The sequence below is a fragment of the Procambarus clarkii genome, chromosome 8, assembly GCF_040958095.1.
Source record: "Procambarus clarkii isolate CNS0578487 chromosome 8, FALCON_Pclarkii_2.0, whole genome shotgun sequence".
NCBI lineage: Eukaryota > Metazoa > Arthropoda > Malacostraca > Decapoda > Cambaridae > Procambarus > Procambarus clarkii.
Genome location: NC_091157.1, coordinates 40,056,312 through 40,075,415, shown reverse-complemented (window position 1 = coordinate 40,075,415; position 19,104 = coordinate 40,056,312). Strand labels below are relative to the sequence as shown.

The 19,104-nt window shown below is 49.8% G+C and overlaps 1 protein-coding gene across 3 annotated transcripts in view; it reads left to right on the top strand.

Annotated features, from left to right (window-relative positions):
- Positions 1 to 19,104, top strand: part of LOC123759844 (mitochondrial outer membrane protein SLC25A46) — a 137,060-nt gene that overhangs the window by 43,796 nt on the left and 74,160 nt on the right. For all 3 annotated transcript variants that reach the window (XM_069317593.1, XM_069317585.1, XM_069317597.1), the window contains one exon: positions 14,187 to 14,305. In XM_069317593.1, coding sequence (XP_069173694.1) covers positions 14,187 to 14,305 — 119 coding nt within the window. The remainder of the gene's footprint in view (positions 1 to 14,186; positions 14,306 to 19,104) is intronic.

Below are 19,104 nucleotides of genomic sequence, written 5' to 3'. Positions count from 1 at the left end.
CGTGTTGTTGGGCATCGGCCCCTCCCCAGGTTCGGATCCTTGTCCCTTCGGGTCCGTTTGTTCTGTCCTATCGGAGGGTACTTTTCTCCATTTCTACCCCCTTTTCTCTGGGGCAGGACTTCTCCGTCATGGATGGGTTGTGTTTCCCTGTTATCAGGGTTTCTGCATGACTTTTGGTCTCGGGTGCGACTGTGCCTTTCTGAGTCTTCGTGATATTGTTTGCTTCTGTGAGATCTCGGGGGTTCGGGAAGGTCTTCGATTCTTCCCGCATTATTGGAACGTCTGTCATCTTCCGGTGAGGCTTACCTCTGGTTCTTTTTGGACTCGTTGGTCCTCCTCCGTGCTTCTTGTTTTTTATGCTGTCTCGTTCTTTTGTCATTATATCTTCTCTCCATGCTCTGTCTAGGCACTGCTAATATTTGCAATACTTCTTGTTGGCGCCCTCCCCGCTGGGCGGGGTTGTGCGGTTTGGGCCTCATGTGTACTGTGCATGCGTTGTGGGAGTTTTTGTTGTGGACGGTGTACACAAGTGTTGGTGTTCCGCGTCCTTGTTCTCTTGGGTGCTTCGCCTCTCTCTCTCCTCTCGTCTTTCCAGTCCGTGCCCCATAGATGCTGGGGGTGTTCTGAATTGCTGCTATGGTGAGGATGCTGGGTTTTCCCTGCATATGAGTGTGGGGCTCCTCCTTCGCCTGTACCCTACCATTCTCCTGCGGGTGCGGCTCTGGCCTTCTTCCTTTGGCGGTGCTCCCGGACTCCTCTCGGCTACACTGTGTCATGCCACGTTTGTGCCTATGTTCTGCAGGTGAGTTTATGCGGTCTGGCTTCTCTTTTGGCCAGACCCTGGTTCGTGGCTACGAATTTACATCCATAAGCCCAAGGTGACTGCAGAGGGCCTATTGGCCCATACGAGGCAGTTCCTCTTTATACCCATCTGGTCCCACTCGTCTTCATGTTCATCACATGCTTGAGTCAATCAAGGGACCCCACCTTCGCCATTTTACAGGGTAAAATGGTAAAGATAAATGTTATGGGGTATATGTTAAACTGGATCAGGATGTTATGTGGTGACATTTTACTGTAGCTTGATACTGGGGGTTCTTTGTTGGGTTTTGGTTGTGGCGTTTTGTTTGACCCTGGCGTGCTTCTTCCTGGGGCCTTCCTTGTTCGTCTGTGTTGTTTGTTACACGGTGGGTCATGGCCCCTTTTTTCGTGGTCTTACCTGGGTCACTCTTTCCTGGCCCGTCTTGCAATGCCTGGCTTAGCCCTTCCATATACATTGGATTCTTTATGCTCACCTAGTTGTCCTTACCTAGCTGTGCTTGCGGGGGTTGAGCTATGGCTCTTTGGTCCCGCTTCTCGGCTGTCGTTCGTCTGACATAGACATAGCCTCTGTGTTGTTGGTCCTGTCCCTTTCGTTTCCATTGCTGCCTGTCTTCTTCGTTCCTCATCTTTCTTCTACGCTCGTGTCCCTCGCTGCTGGTGCTGGTGTTTGTGATTTTCTAGTCCGTATGGCTTGTTCTTCTGTATCCGCTTCAGGTCGATTGACCTGCGAGGTAATATGGGAGGGGTAGTTGGATTGTTTTGCGTGTCAGTTACTCATCAGGGCTTGACATCTGCGAGACACCCTGTACAAGTTCGTTTACGCTTGTTTGTGTTGTGCTGACTAAGTGTCAAGGGATGTAATAGTTCTGATGTTAACTCGCCCCCTCTTGTTACACCTTGTTGTGTGGTTTCGTATGTGCTTCTCGACACCTACTGCTGCCTTGCAGTTACCTAGCAGTGTTTCCGGGGCTTGCCGTCCCCATGGCTCGGTCGTCAACCGGGCCTCCTCGTTGCTGGACTGGTCGCCCAGGCTGTTTGATGCTGCTGCGTGCAGCCTGACATATTTCTTACAGCCTGGTTGTTCAGGTATCCATTGGAGGTGTTGATCCATTTCTCTCTTGGTCAGTGTGAGGGGACGGCCTGTTTTGCCTCTTATGTGTCGTGGAGGTGTGTTGAACAGTCTCGGGCCTTTGATGTTGCTGGGGTTCTCACTGTGTAGGGGGCTCGGTTGGACTTTGTCTATGTTCTGTTCCCTGCTTTTGCACGGCCCCTGTGTTTGGTAATTCCCGGTTTGCCAGGTTTGGGTTCCTGTTTTCCTGGCGTACCCTGCCACTCAGCATTTTCCGGATCTTAACACTTTGGTCCGGTAATGACGCACCATTGCGTGACTTTTTTACTTGTGGGATGTCCGGCAGTAATGCAGCATTGCGTCCTTCATTAAAATATTTGCAGAAAATCCAATTTTTATCCGATTTTTTGGGGACTGATTTTAAACTGAGCGCCAACATCTTCCCGTTTTCCTTGTTGGGCCATGCAGCACTTAGGCGGCGTGGGGCGGCGCCGTAGGCCCACTGTTTTTGCTCCATTGTTGTGACCGGTCACGCTTCCCCTCGCCTCCACAACGTGTGAACATTTCGGCTAATTTCCGTGGCTATATTCCTTAGTGCGGCTTTAGATACTATCTGTGCTTACTCCACAATGAATAGTGATCATGAACAAGGCGCTTCTAGGAAGAAATCAGCGAAATCAAAGCATCAGAGTGAGAAGCTAAGTAGTGTACAGGCGAGTGCGACTGATTATCCCTAGTGGTGCTTTTGCTAGGACAAAACCTTGCATTGTGAATACTCCAGAATGTCTCAACAGAAAGTGGTCCCATATCCAAGTAAAGATACAGAAGCGTCTGAGGTGTCGTGTTTGCAGCGTGTCTGGTAAAAGGAAGGACACACACTATAAGTGCAAGACGTGTGATGTGGCACTGTGTCCTGCACCATGCTACAGCAAATACCATCGAAAGAGAGAATTCTGGGCTGATAAGCAGTACTGCTTGCCCACCATCCACTCCACCTATAAAAAAACATGGGTTAACCCTTCAAGAAACGATTTCCTGGAGCAGGTGGAGTGGATAAAACTAATGTTCAACCCATGTCATGGTGCACAAACAACACTGCATTGGTAAGTACAACAAATTTTAGTTTTTTTAATATTTTATATTGTGGTTGCTAATTTATTGTACAGGCATACCTCAGTTTAAGAATTTAATTGGTTCCTGGAGATGCCTCGTATTCCGAAAACTCGCATTCCGAAGCTAATTTCCCCATAAGAAATAAAGGGAAATGAATTAATCCGTTCCTGACTACCCCAAAAACCCCACATCAAACTAAATTTTTATACCTAATTCATCTAAATAAACCTACAAAACTATGTTCCAGTTATTACTTACCCTTGCTGTCGAGTGCTGTAGGCGTATGGAAGATGGTGAGGAGGGGGGAGGAGGAGAGGAGTTACTGTTTGGAAGGGGAGTCCCCTTCCATTATCACATCAGGCAGTGAGGACCTTTCTGGTGTGCTCTCCCTGGGACATTTTATCTGAGTGCCACTAGGTCCTGGTTGAGGCTCACTGCTCGATTTCCTCACCACAAATCTGTCCATGGAAGCTTGCTTTTCCCTTCTTCGCAAGCTCTCTCTGTAGTAAGGCATCACATTGTCATTGAAAAGATTAAGACAATGGCCTACTACAGCTTTCTCTGGGTGAGTCTTTTCAACAATTGTTTGAATCTCTTCCCACATCTGACACACCTTCTTAATTACTGCAGAAGGGACATTCGCTGCTGCTGCTGCCACCTCCTCCTCCACTGCAGAATCATCCGCTGCTGCGTTGGCTTGCTGTTCCTGTTGAAGGGCTAGGAGTTCTTCGGTGGTCAGTTCTTCGTTGTGTTCTTCCACCAACTCCTCCACATCATCACCATCCAATTCCAAGTCCATTTGCTGGCCTAGACTAACAATTTCCTCAACAATAGGCGCATCATTTATAGGCTCAAACCCCTCAAAGTCTAGTTCTCTCACACATTCAGGCCACAATTTTCTCCAGCCAGAGATCTGGGTTCTTTGAGTCACTTCTTGCCAGGCTTTGTCAACGAGTTTTAAAGCACTACAAATGTTAAAATGCTGTTTCCAGAATTCTTTGAGGGCGAGGTTTGTGCCTTCAGTCACTTCAAAACATTTCCGGAAAAGTGCCCTTTCATAAAGTTTCTTAAAATTCGCTATGATTTTCTGGCCCATAGGCTGAATTAGAGGAGTGGTGTTAAGAGGAAGGAATTTAACTGTGAGGAGGTGATGAGTCACAATAACGTGGCTGAAGTATGTTGACCAGACCACACACTAGAAGTTGAAGGGACGACGACGTTTCGGTCCGTCCTGGACCATTCTCAATCGACTTTAGAATGGTCCAGGACGGACCGAAACGTCATCGTCCCTTCAACTTCTAGTGTGTGGTCTGGTTAACTGTGAGGAATTTATTGTATCTGGGCAACAAATCATCTTCCAAGCCTGGAGGATGAGCAGGAGCATTGTCGAGGAGAAGCACGGCTTTGAGTGGCAAATGTTTCTCCTGCAGATATTTTTCTATGGCAGGGCACAGCACTTCATTCACCCACTCCGAAAAAATAAGCCTAGTCACCCATGCTTTTTTATTAGACTTCCACATCACTCACAAATGGGTTTTCTGCACTTTATACTATTTGAAAACCCTTGGATTTTCAGAATGATACACTAGCAAGGGTTTAATTTTCAAATCGCCACTCGCATTTGAACACAGCACAAGCGTAAACCTATCTTTCATAGGCTTATGTCCAGGCAAGGATTTTTCCTCCTTGGTAATGTATGTCCTCTTAGGCATTCTTTTCCAAAACAGTCCTGTTTCGTCACAATTAAACACTTGTTGCGGTAGGTATCCCTCAGCCTCTGCAAACTCTTTAAATTCGTCAATAAATCGTCCAGCGGCTGGTTTGTCTGAGCTGGCTGCCTCCCCATGCCTTGCAACACTATGGATACCACTTCTCTTTCTAAATTTTTCAAACCAGCCCCTGCTTGCCTTAAACTCTTTCGTATCTGCATCACTCGTTGCAGGGGTATTCTTTAGAAGGTCTTCGTGCAACACCCTGGCTTTCTCACAAATAATGGCCTCCGAAACACTATCACCCCTTAACTCCTTGTCGTGTATCCAAATTAATAACAACTTTTCCACTTCTTCAAGTATTTGTAGTCTTTGTTTCGTTATTGTTCTTACTCCTTTTGCCACTTTAGCACCCATAATCTCATTTTTCTTCTTAAGTATAGTGCATATTGTTGATGTGACTTTGTTGTACTGCCTACAAAGTTCAACAACACGTGTACCGTGCTTCCGAATGATCTCTTGTTTCTCCTCTATTGTCATCCTCACATGAGCTTTCTGGCCTTTATCCTTACCACTGGCTTTCTTGGGACCCATGGTGAGATATATAATAACAAATTGTATAGACAAATCACCAAAAATACAACAAAACACTGAAAATCCGCGAGAAGAATTGATGTGGGGGTAGTCACTGAGCGCGAGACAATGGTAAACTGAGGGGTGGCGGGGCAGAGGGGCGACGATCGCCGAATCACCACGCGCTAGGTCGGCCTGTACGCGTATCAACAAACTCGCGTCCCGAGGTAACCCTCGCCTTCCGAGACATATTTTTTGAGGAAATCCTGCTCGTCTTCCGAAAAACTCGCATACAGGGACACTCGCATTCCGAGGTAATTTTGTTCTTCAATTAGCCCTTATATGCATATATCCATCTAAAGCATTCTATTAGGAACAATTTCATACCAAAATGAGTGCTCTAACACAAAAATTGACGTTAGCAAAAAGAAAAAATACTAAACATTTGTGGGCAGGAATTGGGTGTGTAGCGGGTGGGTGACTGGGCGCTCACTTGCGGCTAACACGTGGCCCGTCTTCAACTCGTCCGCGGGTGGAGCGTGACCCGATTTTTTATTTTATATGCACATATTCCTCTAGAGAATTCTATTGCGAACCCATTGATACCAAAATGAAGATCTAACACGAAAATTGAGGTGACCAAAGTGAAAAATGTGTAAAAAAAATTTCGGTTTTGCACGCTCACGGGTAACTCGTTCAGACTTTCTCTGTTTGCTGCGGGTGGTAAGCTGGGCTTTTGGAGTTTATGTGCATTTACGTCTCTAGAGAATTCTATTGCGAACACATTGTTACCAAATTTAATATCTTAGGACGAGAATTAAGGTAACAAAGTTAAAAAGAGTATACACTTTTCAGAATTACTGTGCGCTCCCATGAAACGCTGAAACCCACCCGGGGTAGTGAGGCGCTCGCTCGCACAGAGCGCGAAAATGTTAAGGTGTCACTTCTCACGAGTCTCGCATCGGAACCACAGTGTCTCCGATCTCCTGGCGAGCCCGCTGGCATTGGGAAGTTTTCTGTACAGCAGACGTTCCTTCTCATTCTTTGCCGGCTTGGGTTCCGGCTCTGCCTGCTCGGTGGTCGCACCCGAGGTTTTCCCGCGGCTCCACCTCTTCCTTCACTCAATCGGTACAAGGTGTGGCTATTTCGGTTCTGCCTCGAGTATCTCGCCATCTGTTGGTGGTCAGGTGGCTTCGTTGATGGTGTCCCACCTGCGTGCTTCGCCTGGGCGGTGGTGTGGGGTTTTCTTTGGCAGTCCTTCCTTTTTCTTTCTGTCCCTTCGTCGGTTTGCTATGTTTTCTTGGCGTGGTCTGGTCCTTCTCATGTGGAAGTTTGGGGCCGTCATCTTGCCACATACTGTCGCCTTGTCACATACTGTCGCCTTGTCTCGTGCGGCGCTAGGGGAGCCTCTCCGGGTTGCTTTGGTTTTGGAAGTTGCCTTGGCACTGCTTTGCGAGCCATCTCTGGCGTGGTTCACCTCCTGCCTGGTCTTGCACCACTTGAGCCGTCCTGGTTCTTGGATTGCATGCTCTTTTCTCTCTTCGGTTTGCTTTGTGTTGCTTCGTTGGTGTTCCTGGGTCTTGTTGCCCTGTGTGGCCTTGGGTTGGTAGTTGCAGTTTTTGTCTCCGCTTCGCGTTGGGGGCATGTGTCTCCCGTCTACTGGTTTAGGTCCCTCTTGTTTTCATCTTTGAGTAGGTAACTCTGGGGAGCCGACAGGGCTCCCCCCAGAAAACCAGCGTTGAATGTAATGAAATGCCATTTTCTGGGTGAGACTCGAAGGCTCCCCGGCATCACTCCCACCCTCTGGTCAGCGTTTTTTTCGTGTTTTTTGACATCCAGCCTCAGAACTGAAGGGTGGATAGCTGGCACGAAGGTCTGGGGCTCCACCTTCCCCCTCCCAGGGAAGGGGGAGCTGCGCAGATAGCGGTGCGGCAACGTGTGACGTCATGCTCATTTGCTAGTTTCTTTTTGGGGAGTTCTATCCACTTGTTTGGCTTTTGGTAGCAATTTTCACCAGAATAGGGGTTTGTTTTGGGACGCTTACCTTTCTGGGTGCCTATTCCGATCGATGGCAGACATAGAAGGCTTCCAACCACACGGGGGTTTCTATAGGCCATTGCTCCCCATGCCTCTCTGAGGGGAGCCAGGTTCTAGCTCTTGGTCCCCAGTAGGCCCACAGAACTCCATACACATGACTGATGGCAAAGTCTGACATTAGCATATCAGCCTGGATAAGCTCCAGGGAGCCAGCCTCCTTGTCTCAACCAGAAAATGGCGTTTCATTGCATTCAGTGCTGTTTTCTGGGGGGAGCCCCGTCGGCTCCCCGGAGCTATCCCAGGCTGATATGCTAATGTCAGACTTTGGCATCAGTCATGTGTATGGAGTTCTTAGGCCTACCGGGGACCACGGCCAGAACCGGGCCCCCTCAGAGAGGCAAGGGGAGCAATGGCCTATAGAAGCCCCCGTGTAGTTGGAAGCATTCTATGTCTGCCATCGACCGGAACAGGCACCCAGAAAGGTAAGCGCCCCAAAACAAACCCCTATTCTGGTTAAAATTGCTACCTAATACCGAACTAGTGGATAGAACTCCCCAACCGAAAACAAGCAAATTAGTGTGACGTCACACACTGCCGCGCCGCTGTCTGCGCAGCTCCCCCTTCCCCGGGAGGGGGAAGGGGGAGCCCCAGACCCCCCGCGCCGGCTACCCACACCTTAGTTCTTGAGGCTGATGCTATAGGCGATGGTCGTGTGCTCTGGCTCCGGTGTCGCTACTGCACTGTGCTTTGAGTGTGGTGTTAGTTTTGTGGGTGCGAGAGCCAGGAGTTATCTTCAGTACTCGGGCTGCATGCGCCTAGGGCTGCCTTCCCTAGGTGCCCTGTAAGTACTGCCCTTGGGGCTTGGGGCCACCTTCCACAGGCTCCTCGGGGTCTGCCTCTGCTGGTCCGTTTTACCTTTCGGTTTTTCGGCCGCCTGTTGGGCTCTTGGGTGTTCTGTTCTCCCTTGTTACCGGCAGGTAAGAGGCAGTTTGCACTGGTAGGGGCGCAGGGTGCTGCTCAGCTTGTAATTCCCGACATCGTGGCCGGCTCTGTTCCTTGGGGTTCGCTGTCCTCTTGCGGGGTTTTGTTTTTCTTTTTGTTTTTGCCTGGTGGGGGGTTCTGTCATTTTATTCAGTTTGTTTTTGCCCTTCCACTGTTCTCCTCGGTGGCGCCCCCTGCTAGGTCCCCGTGAGTGTACACGTCCCTGGGGTTCAGCTTTAGAAGTTTGCTTGGTAGTTTTGGGCGCCGGTTTGCAGCACCCTGCCTGGGACTACCTGAGCGCGAGTCCTCTTAAAGTAAACGCTCAGGACCCTGGGAATCCCCTAGGGGGCGCGTGGGTCCGATGGATGTGACCCCGGGGTCCCCACTCGCTGTGTGCGAGTTTGAGGGTTGCTCGGTCCCCTTGTCTCAGGGTGACCCTCATTGTTTTTGCCTCTGCCACGCTGCCTGTTGGGTCGGTGATACTTTCGACCCTGAGTCCTGTGAGTGTTGCTGCTTGCTTGTGACTCAATTTACCCAATCCTCTGATGATTCTATTCGGGTACAGGCGGCACGTGCGTTGCAGTCTAGGTTTCGTCTGTTGCAACGCGCTCGGTTGGTTGCTTCCCCGGATGCCCCGGGGCTGCCCCGCTTTGCTTTTCGAGACCCGGACTTGGGGGTGGGGGTCGCTTCGATCCTGGTTCAGTCCGCACCTCCTCGTCCTTCCCCTTCTGTTCGTTCTGGTCCCCCGCCCCTGCTTCCGGCCCCGAAGCGTCTGAGGGTTTCGGGGTCGGAGCAGGGGTTACTTGATCTCGAGACTCGGGCAGCTTCGGGGGTTGCCCCTTCCGGGGGGGCGGCAGAGGCATTCGAGTCTTGTCTCCCGGCCGAAGCTTCAGGGTCTGACCAGTGGGCCCCCCTTCCTCCAGCTTTTCCGGCTGCTCCGTCCTTGTCTTGTGGGGTCGGGGCTTGGGGAGAGGACTCGGCCTCGGGTCCTGTGGTGACGGACCTCGAGGCTGAGGAGGGGCTGACTTGGGGGCCTTGGGCCCCGCTGGACCCCGCCTGGGTTTTTCTTCCCACTGAGCGGGGCTTATTGTTACAAGGAGTGGGGTTTTCTTTCCCCCCCTCTGCGTACGAGTTGGATTTGGTGTCGGCCCCTCCCCGGGTACGGTTCCGTGTTCCCCCGGGTACGTCGGTTCCGTCCTTCCGGAGGTTTTCGGCTTATCGCATCCAACCTGGTGTGGTGCGAGCGGCCTTTGCAGCTTACCTCCTGCGTGACCCGGATTATGCCTCGGAAATGGATCCGTCCACGTTCAGGTTTGGGACTTCGTTCCCTTTCTGGCTCCGTTACGAGGTTCCGGAGTCGTCCTGGCTAGCAGACTGCCCCTTGTTTGGTCTGGATTCCTGGCATTCCTTCTGTCGTTCCCGCACGCTGGAGTGGCGGGAAGCTTCCACGGTGCTTCAGGTTTTCCTGGGGGGTGAACTTGAGTACCTGAATGAGTGCTTGTTTGCCCCTGCCCTTCCCCGCGATGTGGGCGTTATTCAGCTCCATGTGCAGGTTCCCTCCCTTTCGGCGGCGCTCGTGGTGGAGGACTTGCGCGCTCGGGGCCTTTTGTGTTCGGCCTTGCGGTTCTTTTCCCTCCTGGAGCTGTCTTCGGATTGGCTCGTGGAGGATGTGGGGACGCTTGGGTCCGTCCCGGGGTCCGGCACCTTGTCCTCGGCTGCGCGTTCGTCGGCTGCCTTGTTGAAGCTGTTCACGCCGATTTTGCGGGATGCGGTTTCCCTGTTCTATGCTTCCCGTCTCGCGTGTCGGCAGGCGGTGCTGGGTTCCTCCGTGGAATCTGCTTGGGCTCTGGCTCTTAGGCGTTCTTCACCTTTTTGTCCTCTCCTGTTTGGGGAGTCGGCCGTGGCGCAGTTTATTCAGGCTGCGTCGGCGGCTTGTCGTCCGATGTCGGACTTGTTGGTTTTCCGGGGGTCCCGGGGTGGGTCTTCCCGGAAAGGTCGTGCCAGGGCTCGGGGTTCCTCTCGTCGTGGTAGGCCTCTGGTGTCAGGTTTGGGGTTGGCTCCTCCTGCGGACCCTCCCTCGTCTGGTCGGCGCGGTGTTCGCGCTGTGCGGGGTTCTGGGTCTCGTAAGGGTCGCCGGCCCTTTCGCGGTTTGCCCCTTTGACGGGGCGATGGGGGGGCGGCTTGCGCTGTTCGCCCGCGCCTGGTCCCACGATTCGTGGGCCTTTCGGGTCGTGTCTCGCGGCCTGCGGTGGCGTTGGGTGGCCCCTCCCCCCTTTGGGGGGTCGGGGCTGGCGGGGCAGGCTTCTTCCCCTGCGCTCTGTCGAGTCGTCTTGGAGTGGGTACGCTTGGGCGTCGTCGAAACGACGTCGTCCCTCAGATGGGTTTCCCGTCTGTTTCCGGTTCCGAAACGGGACTGCGCGGACCTGCGGTTCATTCTGGACTTGTCCCGTCTGAACCCCTGGGTTCATTGCCCCTCCTTTCGGATGACTACGCTGTCTCAGGTTCGGCTCCTCTTGGAGCCGGGTGCTTGGATGGTGTCCCTGGACCTCCGGGACGCTTATTGGCATGTCCCGATTCATCCGCGGTTCAGGGACTGGCTCGGTTTTGTAGTGGGGCGTCTGAGTTACCGCTTTCGTTGTCTCCCGTTCGGGTTGAACCTGGCACCTCGCGTGTTCACACGCCTTACACGGGTTGTGGTGGCTCGTTTGCGTCTCCTAGGTGTTCGGGTGTTGGCCTACCTCGACGACTGGCTGGTTTGGGCTCCCAGCCAGTCCGCTTGCTTGCTAGCCAGGGATTTGGTTCTTTCCCAGCTCGCCGGGTTCGGGTTCTTGGTGAACTGGAGGAAGTCCCATCTGGTTCCCTCTCAGGTTCGGACTTGGCTGGGTCTCGTGTGGGACTCTCGGACCGCCTCCTTGTCTCTCCCTCCGGAGTCTCTCCTGCGGCTGCGGTCCCGCCTTCGTCTGTTTCTGGAGGGCCCTCGGGTCACCCGGCGGTTGCTCGAGGGGCTGTGCGGGAGCCTGAACTTCGCGATGGTGGTCTACCCGCCGGGTCGGGTTTGGCTTCGACGGCTGTTCTGGTTCCTTCGGGGTTCCCCCTTCCGCCTCTCTCGCGATCGCAGAGTTCGACCCCCGGGGGACTTGCGTCGGTTGCTGCGTCACCGGCTTCCTCTTCGGGTTTTTCGGGGTTCAGTGCCTTGGCGCCTACCCGAGCCCTCGCTCGATGTGTACACGGATGCGTCGTCTCTCGGCTGGGGTTTTGTGACCAGTGCTCACCAGGCCGGCCAGGGGCGTTGGGATCCGTCCTTCCGTCGAGCTCACAGTACGGTGCGGGAGTTCGCGGCAGTGTGGTTTGCTCTGGGGAGGATTCGGGTGGCCCGCGGATCGACGATTCGGCTCCATTCGGACTGCTCTCCGGTGGTTCATTGCCTGAACCGCGGGGGTTCGATGCGGTCCTTGTCTCTTTGGGGTTGGTCGCTTCGGATGACTCGTCTGCTGAGTTCTCGGGGTTTGGCTCTCCTGGCGGTTCACGTACGGGGCGTGTCCAACGTCTTGGCCGACGCCCTGTCTCGCTTCGTTCCCCTCTCCACGGAGTGGACGGTCGACGACGAGTCCTTCCGTTGGCTTTGCCAGACGTTCGGGCGCCCCGAGGTGGACCTCTTCGCGTCGGCGTGGTCGCGGCGTCTTCCCGTTTATGCGGCGCCCTTCCCCGATTGCGAGGCCGTCGGGGTCGATGCCTTTCGGCTCGACTGGTCGAGGTGGGGGTTCCTGTACCTCTTTCCCCCAGTTCGGCTGTTGCTCCAGGTCCTGACTCGCTTAGAGACTTACCAGGGGAGAGTTGTCCTTCTGGCCCCTTGGTGGCCGGCCCAGCCTTGGTTTCAGGCGCTGGTTGCTCGGTGTCCGAACCCGAGGGTTTTCCCGCGGCTCCGCCTCTTTCAGCAGATCGGGCCGGTACGTCACGTAGCTGGTTCGATCTTCTCCTCGAGTCTTCGCGTATGGTTTTTTTGACTCGAGTCTATCATCATCTCTATGGTGATCAGGTGGCCTCCTTGTTGGTGTCCCACCTGAGGGCTTCTTCTCGGCGGCAGTATGAAGTTTCCTGGCGGTCCTTCCGTTTCTTTTTGCGTCTTCGTCGTGTTAGCTCCTTGTCTGTTCGGGTGGTCTTGTCCTTCCTCTCGTGGTTGTTTCAGGACCGTCATCTTATGCCTAACACTGTCGCTTCGTATCGTGCGGCGCTGGCGGAGCCGCTTCAGCTTGCTTTCGGTATCGATGTTACGTCTGCGCCGTTTCGCAAGCTGTCTCGTGCATTGTTTCACCTCCGGCCTGCTCATGCGTCGCCTGAGCCGTCCTGGTCTTTGGACAGAGTGCTCGCTTTCCTTTCATCTCCTCGTTTCGTTGTGGCCCCTTCGGTCCAGGATTGTTTTTCCAAGGCACTTTTCTTGTTGGCTTTGGCCTCTGGGGGTCGGGTAGGGGAGCTTCATGCTCTCCTCCGGCGCAGGGGTTTCTGCTCTTTTGGTCGTGGTGATAGTTTTGTTCGTTTGCAGCCGTCTCCTTCTTTTCTGGCGAAGAATGAGACTGCTGCGTTCCGGAGGGGTCCATGGGTGGTTGATGCTTGGTTGGTCAGGCCGGGGGTGCATCATGTTTTGTGTCCGGTTGCGGCGCTTCGCCGTTATTTGCGCGCCACAGCTTCTGTGTCCGGGGACGCGCTGTGGGTTGATCCGGTTTCCCTTCTTCCCTGTTCGCGGGTTCGGGTCTCTCAGGTCGTCCGCAGGGTTATTAGGTCTAGCCAGCCTGCGGTCTATCCCCGTGCCCATGACGTTCGTAAGTTCGCGGCTCTTGCTGCCGTCTTTGGGAATATGTCTTGGTCTGATATTCGGGCGCGGGGATTTTGGCGGTCGAACAGGGTCCTGGCTGCTCGTTACCTTGTGAATGTCCCTGGCCCTCGTCGGGCCTGTGTTGCTTTGGGTCGGCGGTTGCAGCCAGTTGTCTCGGCTTCGAGTTGAGGGGTGAGCGACGACCGCCTCCCGGGTAAGTCCCTCTTTTTCTGTCTGTGGGTAGTTAGCTCCGGGGAGCCGACGGGGCTCCCCCCAGAAAACCAGCGTTGAATGTAATGAAACGCCATTTTCTGGGTGAGTCCCGGAGGCTCCCCGGCATCCCTCCCTCCCTCCGGTCGGCGGTTTTTCGCGTTTTTGACATCCAGCCTCAAGAACTGAGGTGTGGGTAGCCGGCGCGGGGGGTCTGGGGCTCCCCCTTCCCCCTCCCGGGGAAGGGGGAGCTGCGCAGACAGCGGCGCGGCAGTGTGTGACGTCACACTAATTTGCTTGTTTTCGGTTGGGGAGTTCTATCCACTAGTTCGGTATTAGGTAGCAATTTTAACCAGAATAGGGGTTTGTTTTGGGGCGCTTACCTTTCTGGGTGCCTGTTCCGGTCGATGGCAGACATAGAATGCTTCCAACTACACGGGGGCTTCTATAGGCCATTGCTCCCCTTGCCTCTCTGAGGGGGCCCGGTTCTGGCCGTGGTCCCCGGTAGGCCTAAGAACTCCATACACATGACTGATGCCAAAGTCTGACATTAGCATATCAGCCTGGGATAGCTCCGGGGAGCCTCCGGGACTCACCCAGAAAATGGTGTTTCATTACATTCAACGCTGGTTTTTTTTTAGTTTCCTGTGATCAGAGACTGTCTTTTAACAATATAAGAAGAGAAAATAATTTTTTGGAAAGAATTTATTCTTGGCACACCACAGGTATGTTGAATTTTAATGCAGAGTAGTGCAGTGGTTAAAAAGATTTAGGATACATGAAACATGTAAATTGTTACACATTGTTCTAATTAGAATAACTGATTGTAAAAAATGTCTTCAATTAAAACTATGTATTTCAGGGTGCTGTAAGTAAGGACTCAGGATCCTTTTTAGATGCCTCCGTCCGTCTCCAGTCCACATTTATAGGTCATCTGGCATCGGATATCTTGCTTTATCCTTTGGAGACCATTCTACACAGGTTTGTGTTCATAGATGGTTTTTATTGAGTATTGAAAGTGCAGTTACCTTGCGAGGATTTCGGGGCTCAATATCCCTGCGGCCCAGTCCCTGACCAGGTCTCCTGGTTGCTGGACTGGTCAACCGGGCTGTTGGACATGGCTGCAGTATATACAGTATATTATCGTTGCCCCTGGTCAGAGACTGGGCCCTGGGACCGTTGATCCCTGGAACCTCCACAGGTAGCCACCCTTTTTCCAATTTTCTTGGGATACAGAGGCAGTATCTCATAGGTGAGTAATATTATAAAAGAAGGAAGTAACTGCAAATATTAAATAATTAAATATTATATATATATCAGTCATCCATCCACTTATTATGTCATTCAAAATACAGTATATAACATGACAAATAAACAAGTACTACCACACTACAGAAGTCATCCACAATAGCAACCCAGCACTTCATATGACCAGATGTACAGCATTTCTTGTGATTTGTCATATACTTTAAATAGGTACTTTTGTTCTTACAAATTGTTTCCACTATGCTTTGTTCCTTACTGTAGCCGATTGGCCCAACTCTCCTTGCTCACTCACCGACTGTAGACTCTTACCTTCATTTCCAACTTTCCTTTTCTCTTGTCCAAAATTCATTAAAACTCCTAATCACCAGTTTACCATCATCCATGTGTTCAACATGCCCAAACTGTCTTGGTGTTCATTTCTCAGTGTGAGAGAGTTGTGTCTCAGATTCCCATCGCTGACACATGTTGCATGTTGTAGGGCTTTGCATGTGCACAAAGTTGATGAATCAAGCCAAATGTGCCAAGTGCACAAGTTGTGTGCACTTTGGTTATTTTCTTAGTGTTGTATGGAGATCTTGCTTGTATGGTCTCTATTGAAAGCCCTTTGTTGAAGTTGCATGGTAATGTTGCGAGGAACTTTAGAGGTTCATTCAGCAAGGAGATAGACCTCATTAGCATATGCTGGTATAGAGCAAGCCTTACCCTGCCATTCTGAAAACTTCCTACAGGGGTGTACTTTTGCAAGAGATTAACCCTTTAACTGCGTGGCCTATAAATATGTTTTTTTTTAAGTGTCAAAAACCCTTCCCTCAGTATGGGTATGTCAAAAAAATTTCGAACTTGTGCTTGCTTTGGCTGCTATGGGGTCCGTAAGATGGCGTGTGATGTCATCATTCCCCATTCGCCCGTGCAGTAAGCTCCCGGGGCCGGTAGGGCGCCTGGGGCGGGGCATGCGAATTGCCGCGAATATATTTTTGTTCATTTTTTGTGCACAGTTACAAATACATTTTATTTGTTTTTACGTGCTAATCCTATGTATAATGAACATGTACACTATATTATGGCAGTAAAACATTCGTACTGTCTGAGGACACTGTGTTATGTGCATGACACTTGTGTACACATATGTTGCACATATTTACCATGTATCATGCTAATTTATGTATATATACAATCTATTTAATGACTATACACTGTCACACACTATATACATTCACCATCAACACACTCAGAACACCGCGAGTGTGAGCAGCCACACCCAGCCAGCCCTCCCTCACTCCAACATCTTACTCGCCAACATTGCTCCTCCCACCATACTTTTATTGTATTTATTACACTATTTACACATGTTATATATACCTATCTACATGTTTTATTTACCAGAACTATGCAAGTAAGCCGGTATTGTGTCCAAACAATACAGTGGCCACCATACACTGTATGACAAATCACACAGCAGACAGCAGACGACGCCACGATTACGACGTCACCTCCCTCACTAAATTAGCTCCTCACAACATACTCCTGGTGCTGTTATTACACTATTCACACACCCTGTATATACCCATGTACATGTGTTCCCCATAGCGAACCACGAAGCTAGTATGGTGAGCAAAACAAGAGTTAATGCCACACAGTGAGGCTACCTCAATTCTTTCCCTTCCTCCCTCCCTCACCGAAATTCCTCCTTCCTACGCACAATGCTAATTATAACCACAATCCTGGTCACTAATACCTGTAAATGAATAATTGACCACAAGTTTATTTTGAAAAGGAACCTAAAAAGTCGTTTGAAGATTCCTAGATGGACGAAATAATGCTGTGGTGCTGTGGCTAGCACTGTGAACATTGTGAACAGCATTGAATCACTGATACAGTATTTGAACATTGTATCCAGTCATTATCACACTCGGGCTCTTCTATAATACTGTCATGGCTAAATAAAACAGATTATATATATATTTTGACAATATTAGGCGATGCTGTGGTCACACGCTGAACAGCAGTGCTGTGCGCTCATGCTGCGAGCGCCAACCTTGGTTGCTCACTCACTACTGAGGCTCTGACACCCGGCAATGTGGACCATGATTTTTTTTAAAGATGGCGTCTGTTTACAAGAGTCCCGAGGAAGCTGATGTGAACCCCATGTAGCCGCAGGAGTTTTGAATGGAACGTGAAAAATAAAAACACCCGGAGGCGCGTTGCGCACCTGAAGCCCGGGCCTGCAGGCGCGTTGCGCAGTTAAAAGGTTAAGGAGTCGGTCACTCACAGCAAGGGTATCTGGGAAGTCATGACATTGTCATGACACCATCTATCCTACATGATCTCTGTCAACCTATGAAAAGTTAGCATATCCCATGCAATTTTACAGCATTTAATCTAATTGGTTGAAATCAGGAGACAAAACCTTGGTAGATGGAGAAGTGTGACCCGACACTAAAGCCTCATACCCACCAGGATTTCACTGTTCTTAAAATAATCTGCAAACGGTAATGAATTCTGTAATACAAATATTTTAGGCTATTGATGTGTAACTGATGAGACATAAGAAGAAATGATGATAATACATTTCAGATGCAACAGGACTGAGTGAAGTGTCTAAATTTAGTTGTGATCTGTCTGTGTAATCATTAAGAGTAACTGACCAGTAAAAGTAATGAATTTACAGTACAGTTTGAGACAAGTGCAGCTATAGATGTTTAAAAGTGTGAAGTGCTTAAATCAGTCTGAAAAAAATAGTTAACTGTAGCTGTCAGTCTGTGTCTGCCACTTGTACATGTTGTGAGCTGCCCACATGTGAACCCATGTACAGTATGTTGACCACAAGCAGTATCTGTGTGATTTAACCACGAGTGCCCAGAGTGAAGCCCCACACCTTAATTATGCATAAGTCATGACCCAGTGCCCTGCTGAACACCTGTCGCTCTTGTGTACACATCTCGCGCCACTCCACACTGACCACCCACATGTCTGTTGCCAGCCACCATGTGTGTGTGATCTTGCTAAGATACCTCACATGGTCAGTGCAGATCAACAAGACCAGCACTTCACTGTGCTAGAGAACTGCCTCGAGAAGCCAACCATCAAGATTTATGTAGCTGATTGTGAAAGTAGTATGAATGTGTTTGGCAAGGCCAACAAGTTACTGTTGGCGCTGTGCCTTATTTGATTAACTGTTCCTACTCTCCTCATTACTCGCAATGGGTAGAAGTCGAGGGGTCAAGCATCAATGGTAACTGAGTGATATTGTGAGTGTGGTATCACGTCGTTCAGCCAAGAAGGATTGTGCATGCTAACACGCCACTCATAGTAGCTTAAGGGGGCATATTCATGTAAAATTAAAAGTGGTTCAATTTGCTTATAAATTTTTGTATGAAATGGTTATAGAAAGGGCTGCAGCTGGTCCAAGTTTCATCATCACACCCTAAACAGAAAAGGAGAAAAAAAATAAACAACGAATTATGCAACGAATTTTCAAATAGTTTCAGGGAACACATGTGTCAACTAAAATCATTTCTATAACACTCAGATATTAAATTAAGCACATAATAAAGGATTCTAGTGATCAGTTTTATCAAAAAAGTGTTTAGTGCAATAATATAATTTTTCAAAGTTACCCTACTGAAAAAATATGCAATTTATGATATTTATAAATTTTTATAAAATCAACAAATAGACTTTGGACAAAAATGTCTACTAGAGTCTGTTGAAGCACAAATGCTACATATAAGGTGTAATTTGCATGTAAATTGATTAATAAATGAAAGCTCTAAAGTACTTTGAAGGTGTAAATTACTTTCCAGAGTAAAATAAAGATCCAAGTTCGGCCACCTGTAGCTGAGCTTGACTTCGACAGATTTCGTTCATAATTGGCACCCTTGCAGATAGGCATCCATTGAGAAAGGTGTGCAAGTTTCATGAAAATCCCTTGATAACAAACGAGAAAAAAAAAATTGGCCAAAAAAAAAAAATGAAAAAAAATAAAAAGGAAAAAAAAAAAATTTAAATATAAATATATTGAACATACATATTACAATTATTACAAGAGTTTGTGCTTCTACAGCACATAGTAGACATTTTAGTTGACAGATGTGTTCCCTGAGATTATTTGAGAATGTTGAACATTCGTTGCATAATACGTTGTGTATTTTTTTTCTCCTTTTCTGTTTAGGGTGTGATGGTGAAACTTGGACCAGTTGCAGCCCTTTCTATAACCATTTCATAAAAAAATTTATAAGCAAATTGAACAACTTTCAATTTATAACGATTTAGAATGATATGCCCCCTTATGTGCATGTAATCACAGTGGTACTTCTATTCAACAAACCTTGATTCAGTGGATCTCTGGAATGCACACTTTCTAGTCCTGATTTATTGACCAGATTCGACAAACAAAGAATTCACTTAAGTGGAGGATGTGTGGATTTGCTTAGGATGTTGGGACAGAGTTAACAGGCTAATGGAAAAGTTGCCCATCCCATGTTAAAATAAAAAATTCTTAGTGAAACCTGGCC